Source organism: Pholis gunnellus, assembly GCF_910591455.1.
Source record: "Pholis gunnellus genome assembly, chromosome: 22".
NCBI classification, from domain to species: Eukaryota; Metazoa; Chordata; class Actinopteri; order Perciformes; family Pholidae; genus Pholis; species Pholis gunnellus.
Window position 1 is genome coordinate 9805475 of NC_136549.1, and position 11595 is coordinate 9817069.

General features: G+C 39.2%; 1 protein-coding gene across 1 annotated transcript; it reads right to left on the bottom strand.

The window, feature by feature from the left end:
• Positions 1-582: 582 nt before the first annotated feature.
• LOC306714103 (secretory phospholipase A2 receptor-like) lies at positions 583-3996 on the bottom strand. The gene is made up of 5 exons (XM_079184049.1): positions 3929-3996; positions 3653-3725; positions 2833-3180; positions 1959-2273; positions 583-1364 (listed from the first exon to the last, which is right to left on the bottom strand). Exons 2-5 carry the CDS (start codon positions 3711-3713, stop codon positions 997-999), a joined length of 1092 nt encoding a protein of 363 aa, XP_079040175.1. The 5' UTR covers positions 3714-3725; positions 3929-3996; the 3' UTR covers positions 583-996.
• Positions 3997-11595: the final 7599 nt, after the last annotated feature.

Here is an 11595-nt window from a genome sequence, read left to right on the forward strand (position 1 = left end):
GGAGTTTCTGGTGAACATGCGTGATTTAGTGTGATTCTGTGCAGAATCGGGTGTCACCAGTGATGAACTGCATTAAGAGATAAATAAAAAATCTCATTGATGGTCGCATTTACTCATGTAGGTCATATAGAGGCATTAGTATTAAAATAACACTGTTTTATAAGCAGTTAAAAGTCATGACAGGGACCATTCGTCTGCCTGTACCTTTGATTCCTTAAGTACATTTTTGCTGATAATGCTTTTTCTTCGAGGCGAGTCATTTTATGGTGCGGTAATCCTACCTTTACTTAAGTAAATGATATGAATGTGTAAATATAGCTAAACCAAAGAGCAATATAGAAAAAGTAATCACTATTTTAAGATGATTTAAAAAATGACAAAAAAACATCATTGCTGTACGAGTCCAAAGTCAAAAAGTTCTCTTTTTCTTCTATTTAGGAATGTAGAAATACAATACAGCAGCTGCACTAATAATTTATATACATTTCAGATTCAAGAAATATCAATGAACACATTGTGTATGTTTATGTAAATTTAGATATACTTGTTATGATAAATGAAAAGATTTTCCAGCAGTGTGTTGTAAATGTGTTCTTTAATTTGAGACAGGTAGCATTAATAATTAACACACGTTTTAGTTCATGATTCCCAATGGTTTGGATTTTACATTTATTGTATTTTCTTGCACACAAGCAAGCTTTCTACAGGTGAATTTACACACACAATTTGATTTTAACACGAAAAAAGCTCACAAGAAAGTGTTGCAGTCTGAAAGAAATGTAAATACACACAGCACACATGCTCTTACAATCTTCTTCCGTAGATATTCTATGTATTTGCTGTGCTGCACTCTATTGATAAATGCAAAACAAAAATCAAAAAAACTTTCAGATTATTTTGTACCAACTGAATTCAAGAATCCATAAATAGTAAAGAGTAGTTAAGGGAAACGTTTGGGGTTACCGGCCCCCCCCCCCCCCCCCCCCCCCCCATGATTTATACAGAGACAATCTCTTCCTCACAAAGAAAAGGTTGCGGAAACAAACAGTTTGCATCACTCCAGTCGCCGTGCTTGTCGATGGCACCACAAAGGTGGGACATGGGTATCTCAGGTGTTGTGTCATTCTTCCAGTTGCTGTAGGTCACCATACTGTCACTCCAAATCCAGAATCCAAAAACGCGACTCTGCCTCAGACCAATCCAGAACGGGCCAGTAAGATTAGTGCCATATGTTAGCCATTGCTTGACAGCCTTCTGATCTTCCTCATCATCAATCCACAGCGGGCCTGTGTGGTGGGCCTTGCAGTAGTTAAAGGCCTGTTCCCACGTTAAATGGTGATCAATGACTCTGATTCTCATCACACCTGACATGAATCCATTGAAAAGTATGAAGAAAGATGTGCCGTTAGAAACACAAGTTCAGCCACATGCCCGTCAACTACCCCTCTATCATGTTGGACAGTTTTTAGTTTTTCTCCGTTTTGTGATACAGTTTACTTTTTGTATTTTTGTCACTTTGTACTTTGCAATACTGTGTAACAAGAACAAAAAAATGTTTATGTCTATAGTCACATATGATGTTCATTTTCATGACGTCGCTAGATTAAAGCTGTTGAATTCACGTTGAATTGGTTGAAGATGTACAAGTCATTGAGTGTAACATACATCATGTGACATCATGTGAATTGTATTTGATTGGGGTTTTTTTCCATTAAGTTTAACATATAATTAAAGCTAGGTTTGGTAATCTAATCCAACTGAAAAACCCAGCTAAGTACACAAGTCCTTCCCAATGAAAGCAGCATTATATCCAAAAGTTGCTAAATCTAGAGCGTTGTATTCACTGATTGCTGTCGGAATGTAATTAAGAGTTTCAGCAAATATAACAAAAATGTTTTTGAAGCAGATTATTAACTCTACCTCTAAATTTTGCTTCTTTTACAGTTTCTATTGCTTACCTTTGGAGCACAAGGTCAATTCTTGATTGTCGTTTGTAGTTTTCGTCATTTTGGAGTTGAAAAGACATGTGTTTGTCATATCAGCTCCAGTGTCCGAATTATTACTCCATTCTCTGAATGAAGAGCAGCTTCCGTCCATCCACTCCCAATCATCGTACATTAGTCCAATCCAAAAGCTTGTGCTTTTTCCCGCTTTAATTACATCCTGATTTTGTGTTTCGTTACTGATGCTGACCAATTCAAGGGAGAGACTTCTGCAGTGCTGCAGAGCCTGACACCAACTCTTATTGCTCTCAATCAGGATGTAGTTATTACCTGCAATACATAGATTAAAATATATAGTATATTGAAATTGTCCTTCCTATTACAAACAAAGTAAGAAAGTTGGTATCCTGGACTTTTTGTAGTTTGGTTTGTGCAGGACAACATCTTTGCTCCCACATTTCAAAAGCGCACCAAGTAGAGGAATACGTTATTTAAATAATGAATTGAAAAAAAAATAACAAAAAACCAGCACAGCTCCAACATTTGATCTAGTTTTAAGGGTTGTTGGTTAACTGTTGTTTTGGTGTTGGCCCCTCAGCAGCTCACATGGGCCTCGTTAAGCATGATGTCTGTCTTTCGTCGGCCCAGCAGTGTGGTCCATACTAAAATATATCAACAACTATAGGAGGGATTGCCATGGCATTTTGCACAGATATCTATGGTTCCCAGACGACGTATCTCTCTGACTTTTGGTAATCCACAACCTTCCTGATTCTTCAACCATGTCAGCATGCTCACATTTGTTTCAAACCATAGCCTCACATAGCTTTGTTTTTCTTGAATAATCTAATGTTTATTTTTCAAACATAAGGAAATCAAAGAAGCTTACCACTGTAGCACATGAACGGTTTCCTCTCGGAACAATTAAATCCTGTCCAGGTCGTGTTGTCAATGGCGACACATATCTGATCCCCGTTTGCTACATTCACAGATATATTGTGGAATATGACAGGGTCACCATTTGACCAAGTGGTATTTCGAACCTTTTGCAGACCAAGCCGAACGCAGGTGTTTGTTTTGTTCACATACTTCTCTGTAAAATCTCTGTCCTCTTCATCATACAGAGTCACAAGTGATTCACCGCTCTGATTACAGTAATCCACAGAATCTTTCCATAACTTTTCTTCAGAAGAAACATTGAAAGATCGTAGATGGTGGGATGCAACGAGAGAAAATCCTGTAAAAAGGAACAAAAACACTAAATTGTATTTGTCTCTTACTTAACATGTATGTCTTCTAAGAAAAACAAACAACATTATGAGCTTTTGGACTGTTCAAATTGAGTTTGCTAGATTAAAATATATATGTCACACACTACGAGACTTTGATTTATACAGTATTCATTTGTGCACAGTTGTTGCATTGTATCAAAGAAGGAATAGTGAAGTATATTTAGAAGTATTTACTACTGATGACAAAAGTACTGGCTTTGAGAAATATTTGCCGGTCCTCAAAATCCGCCAAATTAGCGTAGTCCTTTGACTCTTCATTACAGACATGCCAACTTTATGCTAATCCATTACAATTAGGGGCACAATATGTACTCTTCAAACAGTCTTGGAATTACATACATTTGGTTAGAATGTCATACATATACATCGGGCACAGAGCACCTATAAAACATTAGATAGAGAGCAAGGAACACTTACCTGAACACAGCAGGAACAGCAACAACGCAAGGGTCATCTCCACAGACATGGTGAGGTTCATATGGTGAAAAGACTGAATACAAAGCACAGAGAGCAACAGATCCACATCAGGGAGAACAGATCTAGATGTTGTTGTTTTGAAAAGTTAAATCCCTCACTGTGTCTCCTGTATCCTTACTGGGTTGACCTGATACATCTACCAACATAATGTAATGTATGCTAACGACTGTAATGAATAACATGAATCATTTTGCTCCAGATTTGAAAGTCTCTTACCTGCAGAATGCTGTCAGAGTGTCGTTTGGGATTCAGTGTCAAGAAGTCACAGGTGCTATTTGTAGTGTCAGGGATGTAAACTCGCTGAAGGCACCAGTTTTTTCAAATTTGTTATAACTTGTTTACATAGTGAAATCAATGATGTCAAGAGATGAATGATTAACTAAAGGTCGTTAGGTTTGACTGGATGACCGTCATCTCTTGTGTAGCACATCCTACCAACTGAGGAAAATAATTTCAATGTATTCTTTGAGACTTTAATGCGATACATAACCTACGCCAACAGCAGGAATACAACTACAAACACTTTTACAATGTAACAATAGAAAATAGGACAATGACAACTGGTCTTGAATGTATTTCAATTGTTTGGATGATCACCTTTTCATTCAAAGGAAGAGATGTAGTTCAGTAAACCCACGGACCCAAAAGTAAAGATAAATATTCACTTAATCTGCAGCTTTGACACACAAAAGGTTTAACTGTTTATTTGGTCCATATTTCTTATTTCCAGTAACCCACACTGTATTTCCTGGAAAGGAAAATTGCATACATATATTCCATGGCACTAATGTCCTAAATAAAGCAAATACCTAAAGACAATACTGCTAGATTGTTGATGAGCAGAGAAACTTTAGACAACGCCGGATAGACTTCCCACAGGGTAACTGTCAAAAATATGATAAAACAGTAACTGTTCCCAGAAGAAGAAATATTTCCATTTAGTAAAATGTGTCTCAGAAACTTTTGTCCATGCAGACTGGTCTCCAGGGGCCTTATCTCGCGTTCAGCTTGGGGCCTTTCAAATCACTTAAACTGCACCTGCACGTGCAGACGTGTCCTCTAAATGATTTCACACACCTGACTGATGCCGTCTGACCTTTGAAGACTCTCACAACTCCCAAACAAGAGCTGTGACCTCGTCATCATTCATGACTGTCATGACCCAATGGTTCCCTCAATCACTCTCTGGCCATCCCAGGCCTCTGATAATGTGTTTGTTAGTGTGTGTGTGTGTGTGTGTGTGTGTGCGCCTATTATCTCCTAAGAGTTTTGCTCTTAGTTCTGAGCATAGTTGGATTTAAATTTCTGTGTACAGGACACCAGAATGTAGTGTTTGTTCTACGGAAAATCTCAAGAAAATGCTCCCGTCTCTTCCTCAGCTTTTGCGCGACATCCCAAAGGTTTGGCATCTATGAACAGTCCAGGTCAGAGTGTGCACCATGAGTGTTCATGTTGATCCTGTTCTCTTGTCTGTTGTCCCATTTGTCTGGACCCCTCTCCACCTTGAGTTAGTCACACATGACTCAATGCGTGGTGAGAGTGAGATATTGGGGTGTAGCTAACAAAGTTGCCACTGAGCGTGTATTAATCGGGGTATTTAATGACGTTTCCAACTGAGTAAGAGAACCTTGAAATGTCACCTCTGCAGTGAGAGAAGGTGGGGTGGACCCCAACATATTTTGGACCATGTTTATTAGACTTTAAGCTCTACAGTAGCACTGTTAAATTCATCTGTTTTTCTATTTTTTTTTAACCCATTATGATGTAGAGCATTAAACCAAATTTGGATTTGAGCTTAAAGATACATCCAACCTTCAAAGAGGCACCGTTAGCTTTGAATGAGCAAACTTTCACAGAACAACGCTGCGTGGAGCAACTTACTGGACTTGCAAGTTACAGCAGCTGGTTGGTAAAATATGCAATGGCCTTATTGCTTCAATGGATTGCCAAAGAGAGCAACTATGTTTCTGTCGTGTTCTATTTTTACTCCAAAAATGTGAAAATACAGCGTATTAAATCATCGTGTAGCATAGTTACATTGTCATCAAGAATGCTGTTGTTAGAAGAGATGCATTTGTTTGACATTCAAATCATAGCACCTGGAGTGACGCACGCCAGGCATAATGTGTGTCAATGAATAACCCTGTGTTGAGATGATATTCAAATCCATTCAAACAGGGTTTGGGGGAATATTTAACTGGACTTTCTATGGTACCCGCTTGTTGGGTGATTTTAAAGGTCACTGTTATATTATTTCACAATTTGAGATCAGTGAATTTCTTTTCAAATTTCCCAACATGTTCTTTCTCTGTTCAGTCTGCTGGTGTACCAGCTGTCAGTGTTATTGAATCAATCCAGTTATTGTGTGTTTCATGTTTTCAAAAGCTTACGATATGCTGTATGTAATGTGTCTGAGATGTACGCCTATAATCAAACCCTGCTGCCAATTTTAGCATTACATTCTGAAAATACGACCAGTCAGAAGTCCCCTCCTGTCATGCTCAGCATGCACTTGTGAGTGTAACAGACTCCTCGTGATGCAATTCTAAATATAGAAGCTGCTGCACCTGCACATCCATTAAGTGCTTTGAGAAATTCACCCCGATAGTAGTTACATACATACAAATAATTGTGTTTGGCTTAGAAGTATGTTCGTTAGTATATTTATTTGGACAGAAGCACAGACACATTATGGACATGAAAAGCAGTCACGAACAGAGACTGCTCTGCACACAGCCTCTTATTTGAATTTCAAATAAGGTCACTGCATACTTGCAAATATGTCGAGCTATCTCTCGTTTATAGCAAACTACAACATCCTTTATGGTTAGGCTGCTCACAAAGGATGGCTGACGGTTGCAGAGGAGAGCCAGGTGTCATTAAAAATATATGTAAGATCCAACTCCCAATACTCAAACTGGTATTATAAACATATTACAAAAGTGTGAATACTCTCACATTGTTCACATTCAAGAGGCAGAAGTGGGACAAAATGATTTGAAGACAAGTATAATAATGTTTGAACTGTGGTTAGAGGTCTGGATACATAGATCATTTCAGAAATACTGTCACAAAACTCTTAAAAAGACTTGTGACATGTGATTATTTTTTTTAATTGCTGCCTTCCAGTAAAGTATCACCACCAAATATGCTGCTTATCATCTATGACCATATTCCTGTCATGTTTGTCTGTGTATTGAATTGCTCGTCTGTGCTGTGTTCCCCTGATAACGGCACATATAGTCTGCAACACCTGGACATGATGAAATCTGTCTTTAATCCCCTCTGTGTCAGCTTGTTGACTTTAAGGCATCAGCACTATACATCAGGCCACAGAGATATTCCCACAACACATTGTGGCTGAAATACTCCGTGTGGCTGACACAGCACCCAGTCTCTTGATGGAAAGGGCAAATGATACCTGAAGTCACATCAGTGCAACGCCAGCTCTGTAATCTACAGTAAACTGTCTGATTCAAGCCCGATCCATTCATGTTTAATTTATTGGCCCTGCGCAGCCGCCTGGTTTTGCTGTGTCAGTTTCAACTATTGAGCAGACTTCTGTGTAGATAATTGTGTTTGAGGAAAAAGGCGGGGGGGGGGGGGGGACACACAAAACCATACAACTCTGCATTAAACGTATTCAGTGAAGGTTTAACTTTATTTGTAACTAGTATGATTGTGATATTTAAAACCGTTTTCATTGGGAAAACTTTTAAACCAAAGAAACAGTCCCAAAGCTTCAGAGGTGAATATCTAAAATCCCCCAAACATAAAAGTAAGAACTATCAGCATAATACACCCGTAGGGATCTCAATGATACGTGTTACAAGTTCAACTTCAATGAATCCGCAATTATGCATTCAAGCTTTGGCAATTATTAGAATGCAAGTATGTATGCTTGGAGAAAACGGATACTCGGGCAGTTTCCGGCTGCAGAGATGGAGCTTACGAGGGACATATTCCCAAGTCCGATGCTGCATCTTTGCTGGAAGCATACAGCACGTAAGCAGTGCAGCACGCATTGGCACTTTCGTCAAGGCCGGAATCGGGCTCTCTTTTGTGAGTATCGATGTGGGTACGCGCACACCACAGATTGTTTGTGCGCCGCTCGAAGTGAGGTCGGACGCGTTCGGATTCATGTGCGGCAATGCGTGGCCGCGTTCGCGCTCTCTTCAAGTGGGCAGTGTGTGTGAGCAAAGCGCCAATGAGCATTGACAAAGACGAGCCGCTGCAGGCCGCTTTGTGTAGAAGTGAGGTCACAGTGACTCTGGGCACTGATGCGATAGAGGGGAAAGTTGAGAAAAGGAGATGTCAAATGGATTCAACAGCAGGTGAAGCCATTTTAGCCACATAAGTGCTGTGAGTGATTTAACCATTGATGTGACTAGCTTTTAAGCTCTGTGTGTGTGTGTGTGTATACAGTGTATGTGTGTGCGTGCTTTGCTTGTAGAGGAGGCAGCATCTTGATTGCCAGCCAATCCGTCATGGCACTACAACAAGTAAGTTATAAGTTATTTCTGCCCACTTTGATTTGGAGGAGGAAGTCATGCACTTGACAATGAATCCCCTGGGAGGCTTCAAGTTCAAGTATGTGTGATGTCACCAAATGTACACCAAATGTAGAAGTGACTCGGTAGTTGTTACAAAATAAGTTAAAGTTAAGAGCAACAAGAGCAGTTGAGAGTAACATAACAGAAAGATTTAAAACTATCTATCTTTTAAAAAAGCTCTTCATTTTAGGAAGAAAAATTTGACTGAATTGTCCTTTAAATTCAGTTCATTCAGGTGTGCAGTGATGTCAATCCAAAAACACAATATCCATTTTATCACCTTATCAAAAGCTTCACGCTTGACGCTTTTAATCATCGCCACGGTCTCCGAACACGTGAGACGTACTGGTTTTGAACTGACGTGGGAAGAGTGAACATGCTGGTTTTGCTCTCCACATTTCTCTTTTTTTAGAGCATACCAAGTAAAACAACTTCTCTGACTTATGTACTTTTCCGACGATTCAGTCTCTCTGCTTATCGGAATACACACATTTGATTGGCTGAGTAGCATCACGTGAGATGATAATCTAGTGCCATCATCAGGACAAAACTTTGTTTTTTTCCTATACTTTGGTTTATGACAAAATACCTGCTAAATACCTGAACGGTACGTTGTATTCATTGCCATTTTGCAAATGTTAGCATGCTAACATGCTGGACTAAAATGTCAAACAATATACGTGTAAAACATCAGTATGTTCACATTGTCATTGTGAGCATGTAAACTTGTATCTGTGCGTAGCTGCAGTGTCATAGAGCCACTAACGCGCTGCAGATTGTTGTTGTTATTGATACGAGTCTACATATTTAACCCAATCAATGCGCCACCAATGACCCAAAGCTATTCATTTTCTAATGACCATGTCTCCTGCCACCTTGCTCATAACAAAACAACATTTGCTGTGCACAATCATTCTCCCATGAGGAGGAAAACTAGTATTTGAAGAGACATGTGAGCTTTTCACTTGTGCCATCATCAGGCCAAAAACATGCCTTAATAGTGAACTTTAGGTGATAGTAAACACTCTTTTATTCCCACCAATTGAAATAGTTCTGTCGTCGTCTCCGTTTTTCCAGTTCTTGTGTCACCTGCCAAACAATTCATATTTCCAAACTTACTTAAGTGCAAGATGTGGTGTTTTTAATTTCATGTGTGCAGCCGTGGACGAGGCGTGGGACCTCTTCAGACTAAAATCGCTGTTTAAAGCCTCTGAAGCATTGAAAAAAACGCCGTATGTTTGACTGCCCTGTTATTGCTTTGCTCCTCGCACTGCCTTGACCACAAGTTGACAGGCAGTAGCTGTCTCTATGGAAACAGTGTGCTTTTTACCACGCAGCAATATGTAGAGGAGGAGTAGAACAAAGCAGTGAGGAGGAGGGGCAAATAAATGGCTTGCAGCTAATTCATGCTTCATGATAAAATTACATAATTACAAGAAAAATGGCGGGGTGGCCATGAATTTTGTATTTTGCTTTTTCACACACTCGGCACTTCATGATATCGTCCTTACATTTTCCTGCATCCTCGAATACACCATCAGAAGGAGCTGCTTCATTATCAAGCAATGGAAATTAACAAAGAATATATATAGAACAGGATTCTTAACATTCTTTGTACATGTATGTGCAGTTTGTTGGGATTCAAAAATATACCAAAGGCCAAAACGATAAGATTTCCTTAATCCTCTAAATACGTTTTGGTTACTTAAAATAATCTTTCACTGGATGTGTTGACTTACTCCCGCAGCTCTTATAGAGGCTTGTTCTCGCCAACGTTCCCCTGGGTTTTAAGAGTGATGGCACTTAAGGTGGCGGCAGAGACGGAAGTTAACCTGGGCCATGAGGTAGAAAGAGGGGGGGCGAAAGTAAGAGAATGACAGAGACCAAGAATTGGGTTGTAAGGAAGTCGGATGGTTGATTTAAGCAAACAAGGGACGCAGGGATGATAAAGAGGGAGGAGGAAGTGAGATGTGGAGGATTAAATGCAAAACTAAAAGGAAATAAAAAGGAAGGATTTGGCAGAGGAACGGGAGATGAGTAGAAACTGGCTTTGCTTTCCCCCTTTTGAGAAGTGGCGGTTGACTATGGAGAAAAAAAAAACAGGCATCAATTAACAAAATCTAGATTTCTTTTTCTCTGCGGCAAAACACATTCGCTGCCTTAGTCTGATGCACTGCTTTATCTCAAGGACAGGGTAATCTGGAAATCAATGTTACCTAATGCCTCCACAGTATAAGTGGCACAGGTGCATTATGTTGCCTTGTCTCAGCTTACATTGAGAAGAGAAGTAGAAGATACAGTAGTTTATATCTGTTGCTGACAGACTGAGATCCTTCCCTGCAACAGAAAAATACTCAACTTTTTGTTATCATGATTTTGTCACAATGAAGATTTTTACGTTTTCCATCATATGTAGTCTATTTTACAGATCTTTTGAGCCAGTTGTATGTATGGGCACACCTTAAGTAGAACCAGTAGTTCCAAAACAGGTTTAATTAAAATGGAAGAAAATGGTTTTGTTGGTTTTTGGTTTTACTCTACTTTTGAAACCGTTGCATCGTTATCTGCACAATTCTTTAAGCCTGTTTGAGATGCATTTTGCTAAAAGCGAAAACCCACTTTCAAAAGAATTGCTAAGTACAACGAATCATGAGTCACTCAGAAAGTTATGACTGCAGCAGAGTTTTATGGATTTTAAAACATTAAACGTTACAACGCTAAATGATGAACCAAACCTTTAAGTCTCTCTTTTCTTTTATAAGCCACCGGTTGAGAAATGAGCTTCTGACAAGCTGTGATTTCTAAGCACATTCCTCATTCTGAAACGTCCCATCCCACCACCACCAAATCAAACAGGTCTGCACTTCATTCAGTAATTGGCTCCTGCTGTCAAAACAGCAAACTGCACGTATGACTAATGCAGAGCAACCCTTAACTCACTCCTCTCATGTAATATTTCTTCTTAAAGACAGTTGTGTCAGGGGAAAAAAAGTGACTCAGAATTCAACTGAAATACTTCTCGTTTTTTTAAAAACACTAATGAATGAGTGACAGCTGAAGGAACATGCCAATAAAACGATAAAGGTTTGTGCTATCAGTAGCTTGTACTCTCTGGCTCCTAGCAACACTGCAGCTAATTATTTTCGGTAGCCCAACCAATCCTAAAATGCAGATTTGTGTTTGTGTTGTTTATTTTGTTGCCTTTTGAGAAATCAAAAATCCCAATCTTTGTTAAATTTCTACATATTAAGACATTTTTTAGTCTTGTTTTCGATTAATGTTCTGTTTTTTAGCCATAATTGTGGCATTTATACAAACAAAACGTGCCAA

Excerpts from the sequence above, each read along its gene's own strand:
- LOC306714103 (XM_079184049.1), bottom strand. The coding sequence starts at position 3,713 with ATGAACCTCACCATGTCTGTGGAGATGACCCTTGCGTTGTTGCTGTTC. Across the intron at positions 2,274-2,832 it reads ACCGTTCATGTGCTACAGTG|GTAATAACTACATCCTGATT; the intron begins GTAAGCTTCTTT and ends TATGTATTGCAG. Across the intron at positions 1,365-1,958 it reads ATTGACCTTGTGCTCCAAAG|GTGTGATGAGAATCAGAGTC; the intron begins GTAAGCAATAGA and ends GATTCATGTCAG.